The sequence below is a fragment of the Sus scrofa genome, chromosome 7 (assembly GCF_054392235.1).
Source record: "Sus scrofa isolate SSC_HxYL_T2T_F1_AM1 chromosome 7, Sscrofa_HxYL_maternal_Yorkshire_Landrace_v2.0, whole genome shotgun sequence".
Lineage (NCBI taxonomy): Eukaryota > Metazoa > Chordata > Mammalia > Artiodactyla > Suidae > Sus > Sus scrofa.
Window position 1 is genome coordinate 55,115,733 of NC_139389.1, and position 22,924 is coordinate 55,138,656.

At 47.2% G+C, this 22,924-nt stretch overlaps 1 protein-coding gene across 1 annotated transcript; it reads right to left on the reverse strand.

Annotated features, from left to right (window-relative positions):
- Positions 1–7,926: 7,926 nt before the first annotated feature.
- On the reverse strand, positions 7,927–20,325 carry GSTA1 (glutathione S-transferase alpha 1). The gene is given in 7 exon segments (NM_214389.2): positions 7,927–8,292; positions 9,135–9,266; positions 11,372–11,513; positions 13,621–13,753; positions 14,873–14,924; positions 17,605–17,718; positions 20,244–20,325. Coding segments are annotated over 6 exon segments (672 nt in total). The 5' UTR covers positions 17,692–17,718; positions 20,244–20,325; the 3' UTR covers positions 7,927–8,166.
- Between the last annotated feature and the right edge of the window lie 2,599 nt (positions 20,326–22,924).

The following is a 22,924-nucleotide window of genomic DNA, read 5'->3' on the forward strand; positions in this document are numbered from 1 at the left end:
TTGGTTTTGAAATGATTTGGTGAGTTTAAGGAGGATGCTCCTGAGTACATTTAAATGATTCTGTTAAAACATGCTGATCCACACTTAGCTTCTCAGTGAGTTACACCAGCAAATAATAGCCTCAGCTAAGGTTATTAATTGGCCCTTTCCCTTTTTATGTTGTTCCATGAGAATTCATTATACAAACATACTTTTCCACAAAACTCCAGAAAGCTATTTTAATTTAGTTTGGCAAATCCACACACTGGGACTGGTTTTCAGTTTTTACCTTTTTTTTTTTTTTTTGGTGTAGAAGCAGATGAGTGTTTCTTCTTTAGTCTAAGCTATGCTTTCAAATAGCTGTAGCGTGAAATTCTATCTCCCAAAATACTGTATCATCTGGGTAAAATCTTATGGAAGAAAGCCAGACACTGGAGCCCCTTTTCATCTAGAAGAAAATCCAAATTCCTTCGTGGGACTTGAAGGAGGGTGTCCTCTGCCGCCCCTTCCCAGGCCACATGTCATCCCCTGTTCTCCGGCCAGCCACGCCTCCTTAGACTGGGGGTGCACAGAGACACATATACTTTCTACTTCCAAGACTTGAAAATGCTGGTTCCTAACTATTGCATTGGAGTGGATAAGCAATGAGGTCCTGCTTTGTATCCAGGGAACTATATCCAATATCTTGGGATAGAACATGATGGAAGATACTATGAGAAAAAGAATGCATATATGTATAACTTGGTCATTTTGCTGTAGAGCAGAAATTGACAGAACATCGTAAATCAACTATAATAAAAAATTAAGAAAAACAAAGAAAATGCTGGTTCCTCTTTTGAAACTTTCTTGCTCATCATTATGTATGTCTGGTTCCTTCTCGCCTTCTTTTTTTTTTTTTTTTTTTTTTTAATGGGCCAGACCTGTGGGATATGGACGTTCCCAGGTTAGAGGTTGAATCAGAGCTGTAGTTGTCAGCCACAGCCACAGCCACAGCAATGCAGGATCTGAGCTGCGTCTTTGACCTACACCACAGCTCACGGCAACACTGGATCCTTAACCTGCTGAACAAGGCCAGGGATGGAACTTGCATCCTCATGGTTACTAGTCAGGTTCATAACCCACTAAGCTACAACAGGAACTCCCCTTCTCACTTTTTATGTCTCATCTTAAAGGTCACCTCCCCGTAATGGGCTCTACTCTATATCCATCAAAAGTAGAGCTCTTGGAGTTCCTGCCGTGGTGCAGTGGAAACGAATCCGATTAGGAACCAAGAGGTTGTGGGTTTGATCCCTGGCCTTGCTCAGTGGGTTAAGGATCTGGCATTGCTGTGAGCTGTGGTGTAGGTCGCAGACACGACCCAGACCCCGCATTGCTGTGGCTGTGGCATAGGCTGGCAGCTATAGCTCTGATTTGACCCCTGGCCTGGGAACCTCCATGTGCCATGGGTGTGGCCCCAAAAAGACAAAAGACAAAAAACAAACAAACAAACAAAAACGCACCACTTTAAATACTCATTTTACGCACTTTGAAAAAATAAAGCAGATCTCTCCCCTCACCTTACCACCCAGTTAGTCTCTATATGGTCTCTTATAGTCTCTGTTTAATTTTCTTTATATGTTTATCACAGAAAACAACTGTGATATATGTTTATTTGTGTGTTTGTGGCCTATCTCCTTCCACTAAAATGTAGCAAATGTAACTTCCTTGAGGTCAAAGTCCTTTGGCCATCTTGTTGTTGTTGTACCAGGGTGACATTTCATATGAGGACTTAAAAAAATGTCTCCTGAATAAATCGATGAGTGAGAAAGGCTTTGGTCTGTGATTCAGGGAACCTGGCCTCTAGGCTGATGTTATTATTGACCCTACATGTGATCCTGGACACATCCCAACCTCTCTGGTCCCCCATTAGTCATCTAAAATAGAGAAGATTCGATGTATGGAGGTTATGATGGTTGCTAAGATTTTTGTTTTTGTTTTTGTTTTTTGGCTGACGGGCAACATGAGGAAGTTCAGGGGCTAGGGATCAAACGCCTGCCGCAGCAGTGACAATGCTGGAGCCTTAACCGGCTACGCCACCAGGGAACTCCATGGTTCCTAAGTTTTCATGTTGGATTCCTCCTTCCTCATTTTCACACAGCAATACTGGAGCAACGCATGTGAAGGGCAACCTCAGAAAAAGTCTGGCCAGATCTTGAGGCAAAACAGCAGGGTCAGGATGGTGAAATAACAGAATTTCAATCAGCTCTAGCAATCCTTATGTCAGGGGCATGGTGCCTGGCTTCCACCTTCAATGCCTAATAGCCACCTCCCTACTGTGCAGGAGATGCTTCTCCAGGACTATGGACCACATATTCCCCAGTGTGGGGATGAGGAAACTAGAACCTGAGGACACAGGAACAGAATGAACAGAACAGAAAGAAACATCATATCTAGAGGGACGCCTTACTGGACTGTCCAGTGTTTGCTGAGTTCATCAGGGAAGGCATCAGGACAAAGAGATGCTGACAGACTGGCAGAGAGGGTGGGGCAGGGATCAAGATCAGAAGTAAATGAGTGTAGAGAGTGTGGGGTCAGGGTCCTGACACTCTTGGGGTTTATCCAGTTTGTCCTGCCAGGTGCTGCCTTTGCTGCCCAAGGTCAGTCTCTGGAGCTGAGCACTAGATGGCGCCCGTTCATTCCCTGGGGACCAAGGACTTGGTGCTGTCGGTGCTCTGTAGCTGTGGTACTCACCTCCGCTGGCCATTCTTGGCTGACTTCCCACAATGACAAATGTAACGGAGCCCAACCTACTTAGTTTTCCTTTCTTTCCTGGGCTGCAGATGAAGTCTCCAGTCCCACTCATCTGCCTTTTTTAGGAGCAAACCTTCTCAAAAGGACTATCGGTAGCGGCTGTCTCTACATCTTCCTTTCCACGAGAACCCACCCCAGTCAGACTTCTATCCCATCACCCCACTGCTCTCCGAAGGCCAGCAGTGGCCTCATGTCACCTAATTCTGCGTTCACTCTTCAGTTTCTTGGCTTTGGGATGCCACACTTCCTGGCTCTCCCCTGCTTCACAGATGCTTCTTTATCAGACTTCTTGGCTGGCTCCCTCCCTTGTCCCTCATCCTAGATGCTCTCCTCAAGCTACCACTGTCATCGGAAGCTAGGTCATAAAAGATATTGCTGTTTCCGTCCTGCTCTCTCCCGGTCTGCTTGCTCGGGGGAAAATTAACAGATCTGTCATGAGGACACTCAGGCAGCCCTGTGAGGAAGCAAACAAGAATGGAGGCCTCTGCCATGTGAGTGCCCCATCTTGGCATTGGATCCTCATCCCTGGTCAAATTTTCAGATGAATGCAACCTCTGCTGAGGGCTTGACTGCAGCCTCCTGGGAGGTCCCGCCCCAGAACCACTCAGCTAAGTTGCTACCAATTCTCTGACCCTCAGAAATGGTCTCAAATCATAAATATTTGTTGCTGTATGTCACTGAACTGTGGGGTGATTTGTTACACGGCAGCTGATACACCCATGCCTGCTCTCTGACCTCGTCCTTTATATGTCCTCATCACACTCCCTCGGCACTTGCCTGCCCAAGGTGCCTGAAATACAAAGTTGTTCCTGACCAAGGCCCTTGCCCTCCCTGGTCCCTCTGGTTCAGAGCCTGTTACCCTGGGTCTTCTCATGCTGGCACCACCCACCACACTTTCTTTTTCTTCATAACATTCATCATTAACCATAACTAACTTCATAACTACCTTTTTTTTTTTTTTGGCTGTGCCCATGGCATGAGGAAGTTTCCAGGCCAGGGATTGAACCTGCACCATAGCAAGGATGTGAGTCACAGCAGTGATCATTAACTGCTAGGCCACCAGGGAACTTCCATAACTAACTTTTAAAATGGGTTTATTTACCCATTGTCTGAGCAGGAAAATGCTCTTATAAGTACCATGGCATCCTCTGTGCCTAAAAAAATGCAGGGCCCAGGAGTTCCTGTCATGGCGCAGTGGTTAGTGAATCCAACTGGGAACCATGACGTTGTGGGTTTGATCCCTGCCCTTGCTCAGTGGGTTAACGATCCGGCATTGCCGTGAGCTGTGGTGTAGGTTGCAGACGCGGCTCGGATCCCGAGTTGCTGTGGCTCTGATTGGACCCCTAGCCTGGGAACCTCCATATGCCGAGGTAGCGGCCCAAGAAATGGCAAAAACTCCAAAAAAAAAAAAAATGCAGGGCCCAAAATAAATGCAGGGCTCAGTAAACATTTATGGACTAAAACAATGAATAAAATCCTTTACATATCATTTATTGGAACCATAATCCCTAAGAAGATTTTTATCAATTCCTGAGTCAGAGTCTAAATATTTTTTTTTCTCCTGGAAATCTGGCCTGTGGACTTAGAATGTCACAACTATGTCGAAAGTCTCAAAGGACATCATATTCAAACATAGCTGTTGGGTGCAAAGGAGAGCTGAACAAATGTTGTGGAGAGCAGGTAGGAGGCAAGATGGATCGGTCAACAGAGATTAATATTGTGCCGATACACAGCTGCCTTGTCTGAGCAGCGCTGGTTGGCAGAATGTTTCTGATACAGATTTGTTCTTCAAGAAGAGTTTGGAAAATTGGCAAGTTGCTCTATATGCTAGCTCAAATCCTGACCCAATCCTTCCAGGACAGTTGGAGAAATCTACTTACGTATATATGTATGTATGTATGTGTATGTGTGTGTGTGTGTATGTATATGTAAAATCTCTCCATGAAAATGGTGGATGGTGTAGGGATCAACTCCACTGAAAATTACTTTGTAACAAATATCTTTATGTGTTTGTGTCACGGATTCCCCAGGAGTGGTATTCAAAATATTTAACATTTGGTATAGTAAATACAAATTAATATATAAATCAGTTTACATGCCAAAAATTAAAAAATAAATTTCCCTTTGTTTTCTAACTAAACCATGGAGAGCATAAAAATGGATAAAGTTACAGTGCAGACCAGTCACAAATCGTTGTGATAATTCCCATCATCTGTGACCTTTTTATACTGTTTAAATATTCTGGACTGTTTGAGCTAGCAGGGGATACCTTGCTCTAGAAAGGTCATCAGCTCCTGTCCAAGTGGCCCTTTCCTGCACCCATGCATTCCTAGGTCCTCTACTGCTTTCTGCCTTTGTCCTATGGGGGGGGGGTCAGGTGTGCCGGTCAGGCAAAGGCCCCAGATGCATCAACTTCTCTTGCAGTATCTTAATCCCACCCCCAGCTTTGTAAATAGGCATTTCATTAAACTCTCCCCAGCCACCCTTACTTAAAAAAACTGAAGTATAGTTAATTTATAATGTGTTAATTTCTGCTGTACAGCAAAGCAACTCAGTTATGCATATATACACACATTCCTTTTTCATATTCCTTTCCATTATGGTTATCACAGGATATTGAATACAATGCCCTGTGCTATAAGATAGGACCTTGTTGTTTATCCATCTTATACATAATAATTTGCATCTGATAACCCCAAACTTCAGATGCACCACTCCCCCCTTCCCAGGCACCCTTTTTGGGTTAAGCTGATATTATTCTTTCTGTATTCACAGCACCAGCCACATTGAGTCAGTCCAATGAAGTTCACTTCAGGCTAATAAAAAGGGATGATAAAATATGTAGTATGACCTGGAGAAGGCCAGGTGTGAGGAGGTGGAGAACCTCTGTTTAGAGCAAGGGTATAAGAATGTATTGCTGGAGGGATGGAAAACAAAGGCCTCTCCTCCTTGCAAGGACTTTTTGAGGAGTCAGAGGTAGAGAGAGATCAGGCAAGTGTGCAGAGGGGCCTGGAAGGCTCCCGGAAGGAAAGCTCTGCACAACTTGGGCTGAGCTGGCCTAACAATGAAGGACAGAAAAGTTCCGTGCCTCTGTCTGCTGCCCCCGCTCAACAGTGGGAAGTTTACCCTGTGAAAATGGGCAGTCAGGACTGGTGGAGGGGAAGCCAGAAGAAACCGGCTGAGTAGGTGGCTGAGGCTAGAAATCACTGTCCCAGACCCTCCTGAACAGTGACTCCAGGGGGAAATGACTCTGTATCTCCATCTATCACTGGAGGTCCCAAGCCTGGGTGACAGCCTTCCCTTCCTTCCCTCTGCAGTGGTGGAGCCCAAGGACTGATGGCCAGTGTGGAGCCAACTTCCTCGATTCAGGAAGTCTGTGGGACCACAGGACTCCAGAGGGCGAAGAGGGCAGCAAAAACGGGTGTCCCAGCAGAGGACTGACTGATGGGACTTTCTATGGGTCCCAGGACTGCCTGACTTCTTGAACCGATAAGCCCCAAATTTAACGTGGGAAACAGACTGGGTGGGGAGTGTGGTCTTGCTATTCTGAGATGCAAGCCTGAGTACTTGAATATTTAAAAGACGTGATTGGTAAGTTCCCGCTGTGGCGCAGCAGAAACGAATCGGACTAGGAACCATGGGGTTGCGGGTTCCATCCCTGGCCTTGCTCAGTGGATCCGGTACTGCTGTGAGCTGTGGTTGCAGGCACAGCTCGGATTCTGCGTGGCTGCGCCTGTGGCATAGGCTGGCAGCTGTAGCTCTGATTGGACCCCTAGCCTATAAGAGGTGATTTGTGCCATATATTAGATTCCAGATATAAGTACAGTGGAAATTGAAAATTGACAGAATGCTGTAAATCAACTATAATGGAAAAAATAAAACTCTTTAAAAAATAGGAAGACATGGTTTGATGAGATGTACAACAGGCTGGTAAAGCAGGGTGCATGGCTGCACTTCGGTGACTCCCTGTTTTCCTAAGGACAACCCCCAAACTTCTTGCCAAGGCCATCAAATCCTCCTGACGCTGGACCCAATCCCTGGTCGCACCTCATGGCCCCTCCCACCTTGTGCTTTCACGCCCCGCCCACATCCACGGCTTCGTCTTCTTCAGATACACCTGACACACCGTGCAGCCTCTCTGCCGACCTCCTCCCCGGTCACATCCCTGCTGCCCCACCGAAGACTCGACACACCCTCCACTTCACTACCTGGAATTTGTTTCTCCTTCAAATCTCCCTTCAGACCTGACTCTCCTTTGTGAGAAGCTGACCCACAAATTCCAGCAGTGGTGGCGTGATTCTGGTCTTGCTCAGCATTCTCTCACCCCCTAGCTCATGGGTTGTAAGGAAATCGTGTTCCCTGCTGAAGGGTATGTTGAATTCCTAACCCCGGGTACCCGTGAGGGTAACTTTAATCTGGAAACGGGGTCTTTGCAGACATCCTCAATTTAAGATGGGGCCCTACTGGATTGAGATGGGCCCAAATCTGATTGCTGGTGTCCTTAGGAGAATAGAGAAATTTGGGTAGAGGCACCAGAAAGGAAACCATGTGACAGACTGAGGCAGAGATGGGAGTTGTGCATCTATAAGCTAAGGATGGCCAAGGATGGACAGCAACCACGAGATGCTAGGAAGAGGTGAGGAAGAATCCTTTCCTAAAAGGGGAGATTTCAATGGAAGAGCCTACAGAACTCTGAGGAAATTAAGTTCCCATTGTGTTTAACCACTAACCTTGTGGTCATTTGTAACAGCAGCTCTAGGAACACCACACAAAAGGTAGGCATGATTTAGGATTAGAAATTACCCATTTTGCTGCTTCTCTCACTAGAGGAACCTCTTTGAGGACAGAAACTATATCTGGCTTGTTCATCAACAGTTACCATGCTCCCAGAACACTCAGTGTTCCATGTCAGATATAAAATAAATGTTAGTTTTGAAACGGAATAGGAAAAAAGGGTTGGTTATCTGAAGGAAAAGTGTTCTCTTAAAAAGAAAAAAAGAGGAAAAATAAGTTTTTCGGTTGTGGGTCAGCAAAATACAAAAAGGAAAGACGACTTTTGTGTCACCAAGACTGTCCTATGAGAGTTTTGGCTTAAATCTTTTTGATAATGAGAGTAGTTGTATGACGGTTTGGGGAACAGATCAAGGACTCCGTGATGGTTTTGCCTCATTTAATTATGTTTAAGTCTCAGGTACATTCCGGGAGAAGATCATGATATTGCGTGCGAACAAAACAAAATTGATTGTTTTGCATCTAAATCTGAATTCTAATGAACACTTACACTGTGGAAACATTTATTAGATTGACGATAACTGGGATCTACATTTAGGTCAAGCAGTTGATTGATAGCAACTTTCAGAAGATTGGTCCTGGGTGTCCTGGGACACTCAGCCGGCTTTATTTAATCCGGAAAATATTCTTGGCTTCTTCTAATTTTTTCGCATCCATAGGAGGCTTCCTCTGGCTGCCAGGCTGCAGAAACTTCTTCACCGTGGGGAGGTTGCTGACTCTGGTTTTCAGGGCCTGCAATGCACAAGAGCACAGCTCACAGTGCAGCCCAGGACCAGCCTGTCACTGGCACAAGCCAGGGACACAGAGGCCCCCCCAGACCAGGACCAGCCAAGGCCCCTCCCTCAGCACCAGGAGGAGGCTGGACACAGACACCCACGGAGACACGAGGGTGACAGCGCTGTAGCGTTCTCCCCCAGAGACGTCTAGGGTCACACTGCATTCAGCTCACGTCTCCCCATCTTCCTCCCACACAGAGACCCTGCAGAGTCACTGTCTCGTGCAGGACCAGGAAGAGTCCTGGGTCCCAGACGTCAACCGGGAACGGCCCCCAGATCTCAAGACAGAAGAGAGAGGGCAATTAATTGGGCTGGAACTCAAGACAGAAATCAGAAAAGGTGAAGCACAGGCCTGTCCAAACCACTGTGCGCTCAGAGAGAGGGAGACGGGGAGAGAGAAGCCAGCGTGGGAGACAAGGAACAGGAGCTGAGGGAGGAACTGGATGGCGGGAGCCGCTCAGACAGACGCAGGTGGGAAAGAGGAGGACGCCCCTGGGCTAAAGGGCAGCAAAGAGGAATGAGGACAGAGAGTGTCACGGACCAGGGGCCAGGGGACACCCAGCCCTGGCCTCTCTGCTTGGAAGAGGCGAGTCCCCCTCCCGAGGGCAGCCTCGACCCCCAATGTCCTGGGTGTGACCAGATCTTTCCAGGCCCCAGACCAGGGCCTCAGAGCTGAGGTTGGACACCTGGGGGCAGGAGGCCTGCACAGTGATGGGGACCCTGCCATGGGAGCCCCAGAGTCCAGACAGCAGATCCCAGGGGGGAGGTGGGGGCCAGCCCCAGGCTGACAGAGCTCACCTTCAGCAGAGGGAAGTTGGCCAGCAGGCTGGGGTCCAGCTCTTCCACGTAGTAGAGAAGTTCAACCAGCTGGATGTCAGCCCTGCTCAGCTTGTTGCCCACAAGGTAGTCTTGTCCATGGCTCTTCAACACCTGGCGGAGGGAGGGGTCAGCCCAGGAGCACAGGTCCGGGAGCACAGGCTGGGCGCTGCTCCTGCCCCACCGCCCCCCAGCCCAGGTCCCCTCCCCCCTCACTGGGTGGGTGCGGACCCTCACACCTTCTGCTCTCCCCCGATTCCCTGACAGGGTCCTGGGGGGTTCCTGCTGTCCCCTCCTCAGTCCTCAGGGGAGCCAGGCCACCATTTCCTTCTGCCCCCTGGCTCCCTGTGGCTGCCTTCCTTGCTTCTTCCTCTGGGTCCAGGGCTCAGCCCCCCTCTGCACTGGGTTCTGTTGTCCCCACACCCTGGAGTGTGCAGCCCTGAGCTTCATGTCCTGACCCTTCATCTCTGTCTCTGCCTCTGCCTCTGCCTCTGCCTGTGTCTCTGTCTCTCTCCCTCCCTCGGGCAGTGATTCCGTATTTATGGCAGCCTCCTACAAGCCTACTAACTATTGCCGAGTCCACATTTCTTCTCTTGTCTGCTCTCCTTATTTCCTGGCCTCTCTCTCTGGGACCTGAAATCAATCTGCATCGACTTGAACTCCCACCCCTCTGCCCACATCGGCTCTGACTCCTATGCCACCCGTGTCTGTCCGTAACAGTGTGGAAAACATTACCACTGCATGCTGAGCTGCCTCGGGGTGACTGCGTTTAATGTCTGCAACTTACTTTGAAATACAGAAGCAAATAGCATGTTTGATTGGAGGAAAGAAGGATGGGGAGAAATGTGATGAAGCAAATGTAATAATAAAATGTGAATTTTTGAATCTAGGTGCTGAGTTCACTGTATATCTCTTCCAATTTTTTTTGTATGTTGAGCTTTCCACTAAGAAATACGGGAGAAACATGCGATGCTTATTTAAAATATTGCAACAATATGAAAATCCCAGAGGGAGAAAAAAAATCTCCCATGGCACCACCACTGAAGATGTTAACGTTTTGGCAAATACCCTACCAGACTATATATCCAGGTAGAGGTATGGGTAAGAAATTAAAAACCAAAATGAAACATCAAGTGCTATATTGTAATATGCACTTTTCATCTATGTCATCATGGGGGCCTTTGATTTCACGATATGAATGTACTGAAACTGTAGTAACTATAGATTTCCATCCTGTTTCCGTCGTATGAATGTGCACAAACTATGAGCGTCCCAAGGCCAGGAGAGTGTATTTCCTGATATTTGACTCCTTGAATAGGACCAGACACATAAACAATGAGTTAACACTTGCTAACTTAATGAATGAATGATTTAAACTTCTTAGGGTGTCCGTGTTAATCCTTTTGTTTCTCTGTAAGCTTCTTGTAACTAACTCTGACAACGTTTTTGGTGGTTTGGGGGTTTGGTTGTTGTTGTTGTTTTGCTGTATGATTTTTGTTTGGCATGATGTTAGATGGTTTTGCTCTTGAACTGTTCTCCTCTTACCTTCCAAGAGAAACATTAATATTTATACCTCATATAATGATGGGACATGACTTCCTTGGTTTTATACAACTCCCTTTGAAAGTCTGAGAACCGTATCCCAATTGGTAGCTTCTGTTTTCTTGAACAGCTTTTCCTCTGTCTCTCCACCCCACCACCCCCATCTCTGCATCTCTGCCCTCATCCCCTCCATCCTCGAAACGCTACAGCATTCTCCTGATGGGTACCTGGTCTTCTGTCTCCCTGTCCATGGTATCAGAATATTTTCTGATGTGTTTCATTCATCGTGCCTGTCTTGGATGAAAAGCCCCTGCACTGTGTTGTAAAGATCCATCTCTTCCAGGCTCCAGTGTGGCTCTCGGAGCTTCCCCAGCCCAAGCTCTAAGTAGAACCATGAACTTTATTCCACTGAGCAGAGAATTCCAGACTGAGCCCCAGTAAACGGAAATTTTGCTGAACAATTATAACCTGGGTAAAACTGGTTCAGTTCTTCCTCACAGAGGATTTTGATAAAATGCCCTGAGAGTCAGGGTGGTACATTAACTTTTGGGAAGGCTGACAGAGGTGAAGGTCAGTGCCCCAGGAATGCCAGCCAAGGTCAATGCCCCGGGAATGCCACGCACTACTTTTCTTTGTCCTCTAATCTCAGTGCCCAAAATGCTGAACGGTCCACTTACTTTTTCAAATGCAGGAAGATAACGGTTTGTCGATTTTTCTTTGATCGAGGCCACCTTGGCATCTTTTTCATTGGGTGGGCACAGTGGCAACAGCAAGATCATTTCACCCAAATCTGCCACACCTTCTGTATACATATCAATCCTGTGAGGCAAAATGACCAAATTGTCAAAAATCTCCTTCCTTGGATTCTAGAGTTTAAGAGTAGATAAGAATGGGGCGTCAGGAGGTGATAAAGTAATTCACCTCCATTGGGTGCACTGTTAATATGCCACTCCTTCAGCTATGACTTTTACTAGTCTTAACATCTCATTCTAGAACAAGCCATCAATCTAGATTTAGGTCTAATACTTTTGTTCCACCCATGACCAAATATAGGGACAGTGCACACTGGTCACCTGTCCAGCGTCACAGGCATGAGAAATGGGTGGAATCACTGCAGGTAACCACTGAGACCCCACGTAGGGGTTTCCATCTCTGCTATGGTGTGTTCTGTGCACAGCTAGTGTGATGCATCAGCACCACCTCAATTAATAGCCCAGTACCAACACTTCCTCTAGTCCTTTCCCATAGAACCTGGTCCCAGAACCCCCTCCAAGTACTGTTGCCTGATGCTGGCCTTGTTGGTGTTTCTCAAGACTCGCCCCCCAAAACATCCCATGATAGAGTGCAACTCTTCATAGCCTTCCTATAATGCGTATTCCAGGTGATTGTATTGTTTTTCTTCCAAACACGGTTTCCCACACGATGGTTTTAAATAAAAGTTTATGGAAATACAATCCACATAGCGTAATGTCACCCTTTTAAATGTAAAATTCGGAGCTCCCCTTGTGGCTCAGTGGTAACAAACCCGATTATTACAGGATGCGGGTTTGATGCCTGCCCTTGCTCAGTGGGTTAGGGTCCAGTGTTGCTGTGAGCTGTGGTGTAGGTCACAGAGGTGGCTTGGGTCCTGTGTTGCTGTGGCTGTGGTGCAGGCCGGCAGCTGTAGTTCTGATTCGACCCCTAGCCTGGGAACTTCCATATGCCACAGGGGCAGCCCTGAAAAGCAAAAACAAAAAAAAAAAACCAAAACAAACAAACAAACAAAAAAACCAAAGGTAAAATTCTGTGATTATTTTTTTCTTGGCAAATTCACAGAACTTTGTACCATCATCACACTCCAATTCCAAAAATATTTTAATCACTCCAGAAAGACATGCTGAGTGCTTTTTCAGGCATTCCACATTCTTCCCTCCCTCCAGCTCCTGGCAATCATCAAACTACATTTGGCTTTATGAATATGAATGGCCTGCACATGTCAGACAGGTGGAATCATACAATGTCTGTTGTCTGTGTCTGGTTCCTTTTCCATAAGAGAATATCTTTAAGGTGCATCTACGCTGTAGCATGCATCTGGGCTTCGTCCCTTTTCCTGGCCAAATCGGATTCCATTCTTCGGCTGTCCCAGCCTTTGTCCACCCATTCGCCAGTTAGTGGACATTTGTCTTGTTTCCACTTTTTGAATATTAGGAACAACCCTGCTAGGAATGTTTGTCTACAGTTATCAGTGTGGTCGTAGTTTTCAATCCCTTGAATCGTGGAGTTCCTGAGTCATGGGGTAATTCCACGCCTAACTTTATCAGTAACTGTCACAGTTTGTTATGTGATTTTCATTTCATTTAGTCCCGTCACAGCAGAGAGGAGAACCCTCCTGATACAGTCGTAGAGATAAATCTGGCTGAGCCAGACTGTACCACCAACATGCTTGAGGGAACCCTACCACCTTAGGCTCAGGCTCTGGTAACCCTGCTAAGGGGTTGGCCCACGTAAAGGGCTGATAAATTAGGCACCTGGTCACCATTCTTCTAATTTGGGGAACTTAAGAATCAACTCTTTATATCCTCCCCTTATTGTGCCTTATCTTCTAGACACGCAGATGCTTTGTCCCTTTCCTCTAGCTGTTGACAGGTGTCCCACTCAAAAGGGCCTGAGTCCCCGGAGTCATGGTTCCATCATTCTCCCAGCTTCAAGGTCATCAGTGTGTGGAAACCACGGTGCTGCATCCATGGACCACATCCTTTTACATAAGCGCTTGATTCCACTCAAGTTGACTCGTCTCTCACCCTCATGGGTCTCTGCAGTACTGCATCTCGGTTACACCCACCGAGACCCTTCCTGCTATTGGTCACAATCCCCTGAAACAGTCCTAGGTAGAACCTAAACTGTTCCCATTAACTGCTGATTTCACACGGTGAAGAGAATACCGTACAGGGCTCTCTCCTTGGCGTCCTTCCCGTAGAGGTTGTACTTGGTGGCGATGTAGTTGAGGATGGCCCTGGTCTGCACCAGCTTCATCCCGTCAATCTCAACCATGGGCACTTGCTGGAACAGCAAACTCCCATCTTGTGAAAGAAGAAAAGAAGTGGAGTGAAATGCCTGATGCATCAAAATGCTTGTTGAAATGACTCAAGATATAAAAGGAAATAAAAATGATAGCCGGGTAACATGTCAGTGGAAAGAGAACTTTGCTTTGAGCTTCCTGTCATCCTTTTCCTTATCAATCTGCCTTTTATTTTTGAATCTGTTTTTTCCTTTATCCTCTTATTTCCCATTCAGGCAACAGTAGTTCCCTTTATTGTAGGTGTTTGGTTTGCCTTCAGGGATTTTTTTTTTTTTTTTCTTTTCTGCCAGGCCCATGGCACGTGGAAGTTTTAGGGCCAGGGAACAAACTTGTGCCACAACACTGAGAACACTGAACTTTAACACAGTGAGGCACCAAGGAAGTCTTGTCTTCAAGAATTTGTAGGAAGAAGAGAAGAGAGGTTCCACTACCAGCTAGTTGTCAAGTCAAATGGGAAGTTCCCATAGGAAGTCTCATGGCGTTCATGGGGTTCTCAGGTTTTCTGTATGCTCCTCAAGTCCCACCACTGGAGAATGCGCAGGGGAGGCCTGCTTTCCCCACTCCACGGCTGCTGGCCCCTCTCCTTTGTCTCCATCCTCACACACTCACCCGAACTCCAACTAGGTCAACTCCACCTGGTTATTTGAGTCTGCAATATCGATAGGATGTTACCTCGCCAAACTCATCAGAGAAAAGAATTCAAGGCACCTGCTGGGCCTGTGTCTCCCCCGCCCCCCTTCTCTCCAATGCATGTGTTTTCCTGTCCTTGAGTGGGGGGGTGATGTGGGGTTCTGAACAGATAGTGTTCACTCAGGGTGCAAAAAGGCAGGGAGAATCGATAAAGAGAGGGCATTCACAGGGCACCAGGGCGGGTTCCTTTAGCAAATACTCCGAGTTTCAGCCCTTCCTAGTCCTGAGTGAACTGCAAAACCTGCTCAAGGGGCCCCACTCCCCACCTTTAACCATGTTTCTCCCTCTCTCATTCCCACCACACACACACACACACACACACACACACACACACACACACACACACAAGACATTGCTGGTGTTCAAACCTCAGCTTAAGACTTCTACTAGATTCTCCTCCCATCAGGAGAATTTAGTTTCCTGCTCTTACCATTTGTTAACTTATCCAGGTCTTCTGGAGTCTTAATAAATTTCTCTTCAAACTGAAAAGCAGAAGGCAGCAGAGAGATTTTGTTATTTCATTCAGCATTCCTGAGCTAGAATGGCCCCTGTCTGGTAGAGACCACGGGGAAGGTAAGATTTCAGAGTTTAGCAGGGTGCACAGAGGACAGCGATCATGGCCATCTGGAAATTTAGAGTAGAGCCACCAAGATAAACCAGGATTTGCGGCTTGTGATTGATCCCTTTGAAAGTTCAGTTCACCGCCACCCCGTCTCCACCTCTGTCAACCATTAGGTGGTGATTAGGGAGGGGGCTGTCACTGGAGGGAAGGGGCTGGGAAGTTCCTCTAGTTCTGGGGCTTCACTATCTCTGGAAAGCCTTTGTGTCCCTCTGAGATCAGGACAGGCTGTTGGGTGTCCCCCAGCATGGGGGATCCACGGTGCCAGTGACCCCCAAGATCCTGCCACCAGGGGCCTCTGCTTGTGTCACCTCCCTGTGTTCAATTTTATATTTGAAAAGGGGGTCTTCATGTTGAAAAGTTTGGGAATTGGTGGGCTTCTAGCTCATTGGAACAGTTCCTTGTGGATCTACCTGATCCCACAGAGTGAGAATATACACAGAGAGTGAGGTGTGTGGGCAACAATTTGATAAAGCAACCAAGTTCAAGACAACATAAGGGTGGTGGGTGGTCTCCGTGGGAGGGTAGCGGAGGGGGGGGTGGGAGAGGCTGCTGGTGAGGCTGGCAGAGATGGTTGGGGTTGTGAGGCTCAGCCTCTGGGCCCAGAGCAGCCAGAATCCTGACCAAGGGCCTCTGGCCAGCCTGCCCCCCAACCCCACCTCAGTCAGGCTGGCCTGGGGGAGGAGCCTGGATGCTCTCAGCATCTGCCCTGCTTCAGCCTCCTGTGCTGAGCTCCTCCTGCCCAGGGGCTCTGGACGCATCCTTGAACCTCCGAGCTGGACCACAGCAAAAACTGGTGGTTGTTGATTTATGGAAGGAAAACAGCCTGGATGGCACAATTTGATTTTCTGTGTACTTGTTTCTCCGTGAACTCAAGAAAGGACCAGGCTAATGTCCTGTGCCCTCATGAAGCAATCAGGATAGTGTAATCTCAAGGCTCAGGTAAACAGGATGTTAGCAGGCTAAGGGAGCACACTGGAGGTTACCCCACATGACACCACCTCACCTGGATCCCTCCTTTACTGCTGTCCCCGGAGGGACCACATCTCCTGCGTCTCCATGACCCCCCCTCCCCCCAGAAACCCTCACAGAGGTGCTGGGTCCTCCAACCTGGGCAGAGAAGTGCTTATCTCGGTGGCACCCGTAGAGGGCAGCACTCAACAGAGTCCCACAGAAACCCAGCAGTTTGCTGCTGGGAATGTGGCCTTTGAACTCTGTGAATATGATTTGAACACTGTGAAATGCTTGGCTGTTCTCTAGAAGCTCCCACTCCTATTTGAATCACCCACTTGCCTGCATCCTCACTGGAGTGTAAGGTGTGTGACAGCAGGGACTGTGTCTGTCTTGTCCATCCCTGAATGGCTAGGAGTTGGCACAGACCCTGGCACTTCAAGGTTGCCCAGAAAATCATTGCTCAGTGAATGTATTACATCTAACGGGCAGTTTGTCACCATCTCCCCTCTCCCTATTTCTGGTTTAGGTTTTAAGTTTAGTTACATTTATTTTCTAATGTTACTATTTTTCTTTTCATTATGGACATTCCTGGTATGTACAAAAATAAACAGAAAATATAATGATTCTCTCTCCCGGCATATGGAGATTCCCAAGCAAGAGGTCTAATTGGAGCTACAGTTGCCGGCCTACACCACAGCCACAGCAACTTGGGATCCAAGCTGAACCTGTGAGCTACACCACAGCGCAAGTCAAGCAGGATCCTTGATGCACTGAGCGAGGCCAGGGATTGAACCCGCAACCTCATGGTTCCTAGTCAGATTTGTTTCCACTGCTTCACGACAGGACCTCCAAGAACTATCTTTAAAGTAGACACAATTCTTCATCCCAACTTACACATTAACAATAATTACTTTTGATCAGTAAGTATTTAATGTTCATGTTTCTAATTGTTGGGTCAATGTCATAAATAATATTTGAAAGTTAAAAAATCAAAATCCAAATAAGGCCAACCACAAACTGATTATTAACTTTATTTTAATTGTTTACTATGTTTGATAAGGCACATTTTAATAGTAAGTCTGTTAATATCTTAATATCTAATGAACTCTTTTTTTTTCTTTTAGCAGTGTCCACATCATGGGTAAGTTTTGAGCCAGGGTCATACCCGAGTCACAGCAGTGACAGCACCAGATCCTTAAGCACTAGACCACCAGGGAACTACTAATAAATTTTTCTTATTTTTTTATTTTTTATTTTTTTTAATAAATTTTTTTTTAATGCAAACTCTTCACAAGGTATTTAGTAAGAAAAGTTTCCTAGCTTGTGTGAGAAAAGTACTTTGAAACAGTCAATTTATTTAGGCATACGGAAGTTCCCAGGCCAGGGACTGAATCCCAGTCACAGCTCTATGACCTACTGCCGCAACCCCAGATCCTTTATCTCACAAAGCCCTGGCTGGGGATCCAACCTATGCCTCTGGAGCGACCCCCGCCCGAGCCAGGGTCTGATTCTTAACCCCACTGTGCCACAGCAGGATCTCCAATACAGTCAATTTAGATGCAGCTAAGATGAAGGAACTCAGGCCCTACCTCCACTCCAGCTGCAGCCAGGAGCCACCGGATACACTCCATTCTGCCTCGGCCATTGAAATAGTGAAGAATGGGCTTCCCCGCCATGATGGCTGTCTGCTGGTCTCTCTCAACCTGAGTGAATGAGTGAATGGACAAAGGATAAAGCTGCAGAAGCCGAAGGTCTTTATGATTTATGACTGAACAACACCAAAAAGAGGTTGGAGGAGCGTCTGCCTCTTTCATGGCAGAGGTGGAAGTGCCTCTGGGATGCCTTCCTTGGCCCACATTCTCATCCTCAAATGTCAGCTGCAGGAAATTGCACCAAACCATAATCCAGTCTCCACTGGGTAAAATCTGATTGTCTCGACAGGCTGAGCACTGAGTCTTTGTGAAGATGCATGGGTGGGTGTTAGGCGGGGACCGATGAGACAACTAACACTGATTGAAAACCTATTGGTCCTGACCAACCCTTTGGATACAGCATATCTTTAATCCTCCAGCAGCCTCATGAGATAGTATCTCCATTTTTCGGGAAATGAAACCAAGGTTCAGAGCTTAAATGACACGTTCGGTCATAGTCCTGCCAATCCAGCCTAGGACTAAGTGAGGAGGGAGGGCGCCACATCACGGGGTAGAGGTGCCCCGATGGGGGAGGGGCTTGCCTCCCACGTGCATCTGATTGTCCACCATCAGTCAGTCTGCATTTTATCCAGCTTTTGTCATCAACCATGTCCTAGCAGATGCATTTATTGGCTATTGAGTTGGAAGTAAATCATGGTTGGTGCCGTGGCCTGTGGTACTATGTAATCTCCCAGAAGAAAGTATTTTGTAAAATGTGGTAATTCTCCTCTACCCATTGCAGCCTCACTCTCCTCTCTGGGCTGTCACTGGGCAAGAGAGGAACTTCACCTACACACTGTGCTCTTTCGACAGTACACAGGGAAATGAAAAGACAAGTGAGCCTCTTCATCTTCACAGTGTCCACAGCATTGATGAAATGATGGTTTCTTTCTCTCTGTCTCTCTCTCTCTCTCTCTCTCTTTTTTTTTTTTGTCTTTTGAGGGCCACACTCATGGCATGTGGAGTTTCCCAGGCTCGGGATCTAATCGGAGCTGCAGCTGCGGGCCTACACCACAGCCACAGCAATGCCAAATCCGAGCCACGTCTGCGACCTACACCACAGCTCATGGCAACACCGGATCCTTAACCCACTGAGTGAGGCCAGGGATCGAACCCGCAACCTCACGGTTCCCAGTCGGGTTCATTTCTGCTGTGCCACGACGGGAACTCCATGAAGTGATGGTTTCTTATAACACTTGTATCCCTGCAGATAGCTGAGAGGTGTAAAGATGGCCAGTTGGAGGAAATATCTCCGTTACCATTACTGTCAAGGACATTTCTTAAGCCTAATGAAATGGACATTTCTATAACAAGTATTTTTAACTAAAAAAAAAAAAAAAAAAGGAGTTCCCGTCGTGGCGCAGTGGTTAACGAATCCGACTAGGAACCATGAGGTTGCGGGTTCGGTCCCCGGCCTTGCTCAGTGGGTTAACGATCTGGCATTGCCATGAGCTGTGGTGTAGGTTGCAGACTCGGCTCGGATCCTGCGTTGCTGTGCCTCTGGCGTAGGCCGGTGGCTACAGCTCCGATTCAACCCCTAGCCTGGGAACCTCCATATGCCACGGGAGCGGCCCAAGAAATAGCAACAACAACAACAAAAAAGACAAAAGACAAAAAAAAAAAAAAAAAACAAAAAAACAAAAAACAAAAAAAAAAGGGGGGGGGGCATTGGAATTCCTGATGTGGGGCAACGAAAATGAATCCGACTAGTACCCATGACGATGCAGGTCCAACCCCTGGCCGTGTTCAGTGGGTCAGGGGATCAGGCATTGCTGTGAGCTATGGTGTAGGTCACAGATGCGGCTCAGATATGGCATTGCTGTGGCTGTGGTGTTGGCCAGCAGCTGCAGCTCTGATTTGACTCCTAGCCAGCGAACTCCCATATCCTGCAGGTGCGGCCCTTAAAAAACAAAAGAAGAGAAAGAAAGAAAGAAAAGAAAAAAAATGCAGTGGTCAAGGCAGCTCCCCACAAGAATTGCCTCCCTGAAAAGACAAAAGGCGCAAGGTCAATAAACCCTGCTCAGGCCAATTTCAAGGTTGGCCATGAGCTGGCTGATCCCCAGGGAGAGAAGGGGACTTGCCAGCTGGCTGATTATAGAAAATATTAAGTTAAAATCTAGTTATGCTGGCATTGACTCAGTTAGTCCTCTTGTAATAAAGCTTAACTTTGAAAGTCCAAAGTCTGCAGAGTATCTCAGCATCACAGTTTGCACCTGCTGTGTGCCAACTCCTTCCACAGAGCATGGGAAGCTCAGCCTAAACACCTGCTCTCTCCTACCCTGGTCATATCCTCAGACTGGCCAAAATTCTATCATTCTCTGTTCTCATCACAACATTAATGTTTCTCACACCTAAATTCTCATGCCTAGCTTTCTAAATTCTTCATGTATCCATTTCTGTAACAATGCCTCCAACAGTGATTGAATAATCACCTTGAACTGTCCCCCACGCATACCAAGAAGTCACCATCTGAGTGTAAAACAGAGATTTCCTTGTACTAAGAGCACATTACACAGATGTATAAAATCAGACCTTACCTTAGGAAAGGCTGTCTCCCACTTGGCTCAGCAACTCAATGCCCAGTTCACAGGGGTTTGTAAGCTGTTGTTGCAGCTGAATAACTCCTCCTCTCTGAGGGGAGAGCCTCTCAGGTTAAAGCCACTCCCACAGTGTCCAGGGCCACGGGTTCTGTGCTAGATTAAGATAAAAAATGATAAGTCATTCTCTCATGAGGGTATATCTAGTTCATATGTTTTTTCAAGGTTGGCAATTAAAGATTAGACACAAAATTTCAGTTTGATTAGAACTTTTCTGCCAGCCGATGAAAAAGGGCATTTCGAAAAAAAACTTACCGGAAGGTTTTCATGAATTGGATGTAAGGACAAAGGGAATGAAAAACCTCTACGATGGGGCTAGAGGGAGCTGGTGCCATTAAAGGGCAGAGCATCTCTGGAATTCTCTTTCATTGGGTTGCAGTTAAAATATAGGACATCCAGTAAGAGGGAATATCAGACACATAATAAATCATTTTTTCTTATTATAAGAATGTCCTAAACATTGTATGAAACATACTTCTATGAAAAAAGTAGTGTGTTATCAGAAATTCACCTTCAGTGTGTAACCTGTATTTTTCTGCTAGGTCTGGAAAAGCAATTTTTTATGTTCTTTCCTCTCTGCCACACTCTGAGCAGCCTTCCTACCCTCAGGGCCTTTGCGCGACTCTTTGTTCTGTTTGAAATACTCCACTGTGAGCTACTGCTGTGTTTCCCCTATACTGTTTTGTTTTGTCTTTTTTTAGGGCTGCACCTGCAGCATATGGCGGTTCCCAGGCTAGGGGTCTAATTGGATCTGTAGCCACTGGCCTACACCACAGCCACTGCAACACCACATCTGAGACTCATCTGCGACATACACCACAGCTCACGGCAATGCCAGGTCCTTAGCCCACTGAGCAAGGCCAGGGATTGAACCCCAGCCTCATGGTTCCTAGTCGGATTGGTTAGCCACTGAGCCACAACAGGAACTCCTCCCCATACTGCGTTTTTTTTTTTCCTACATTTATTTTGATGTTACACATTTTTTATTAATTAAATTAATTAAATAATCAAGTCTATATCATTTCTCCCATAGACGGTGAGCTCCTGGTAGCTGGGCCTTGATCTTGATTTCAATCGAGTCCCCATGGTCTGGCAAATACTAGCAGCTCAGTACATAACAGAGCTTTTTTAAAGTTATTAAGGGGAGAATTTCTGACAAGTGCAAAGTACACAGGCTGGTATAGAACCCTCGATGTGCTCATACCCCTTCTTCAGCAATTAGGAACAATTTTTTTTTCATCTCTCATCTGTTGTGGGTAGAATGGTGACCTCTAAAAAAGTTGGTCCATGTTGAAATACCTAGAATTTGATGTGCCCATATTTAGTAAAAGGGTTTTTGCAGGTGGTAGTTAAAGAACTTGAGGTGAGAGCATCCTGGGTTATGCGGATGGGCCATAAGTCCAATGACAGTTGAGCTTTGTATGAACAGTAGAGAAAATCCACGCAGACACAGCTTGAGGTGATCTGAAGAAAGAGGTAGAGATTAAAGTGAGGCAGCCCCGAGCCAAGGAGAGGAAGGATGTCTAGAGCTGCCAGAAGCTGGAAGAGGCATAAAGGACCCTCTCCCCCCAAGTCCCCAAAGAGCCTCCTGAGGATATGCAGGACCTTGACTTTGGACTTCAGGCCCCAGAAGAGTGAGAGAATTCATCCTGTTGTTGGAAGCCCCCCAGGTGTGTAAGCCGGTACAGCCGCTCCAGGAAGCTCCCTGCCCCACAGCCCAGGAGCTGGGAAGCACATGCTAGCCCGCTCATCGCCTCACCCATCAAAGCTTGAGTACCTTCCTCTCTCAAAGGTACGGATCCTTTTTTCTAAATGTAATGACGGTTTTATCACACTATAATTTACGTAGTTTATAATGATAACTCCTTCATTGCCAAAAATGTTGAGCTTTCTGATATTCTTCACTGTCCCATAAAGATTTCTTGGCTGTTGGAAATACCGCTAGCATTCATGGGAGGTCTGCCACGGCCCTGGAGTGATGTGAAGACACGTGTCTTGAAGATGGGAGGAGTGAACATAGCTGTCTGGCAGATGGGAGTGAACGGGGAGTGTGAGGAATTCTCACAGCTGAGACCCCCGCCCCTGGTCCTGGAGGTGTGTGTGGAGTTGCGCATGGTGTGGCAGCTGTGCCCCCACCACGAACGCACCCATGGGAGGGGGAGGCTCGTGGCCATCAAGTTCCTTGGAGGTTTCCTGGTCTCGGTGGGAGGCACAGGGGCGTCCAGCTCTCCCTGGGAAGCACCAGGGTGAGGAGGTAAGTGTGGCCACGGACAAGAGGCTGCCAGGCAAAGGTGACCAGGGAGGAAGGAGGTGGCCCCCACACCCCCTGTGGGATGCGGCTGGACCTCAGGTTGCGAGGTCAGAAGTGCAGGGATCAGCCTGCAGCAGCAGCAGAGGTCACTGGAGGAGTTAAAGCAGGAGGTGGTGCTCAGCTTTGCATTTGGGCAGATAGCTCTCCTATAAGTGGAGCCCAGACCAGAGGGAGTGAAGCTGCAACCAGGGAGCCCCTGGGACTCCAAAGGCCAGACTTCCTGGGGGTTGTTCACTGCAGGCCCCAGATGTGCCTAAGCCAGCATGACTCCTGCTCCAGGCTCTCTGGCTCAGTGAGAGGCCAGGGGAAA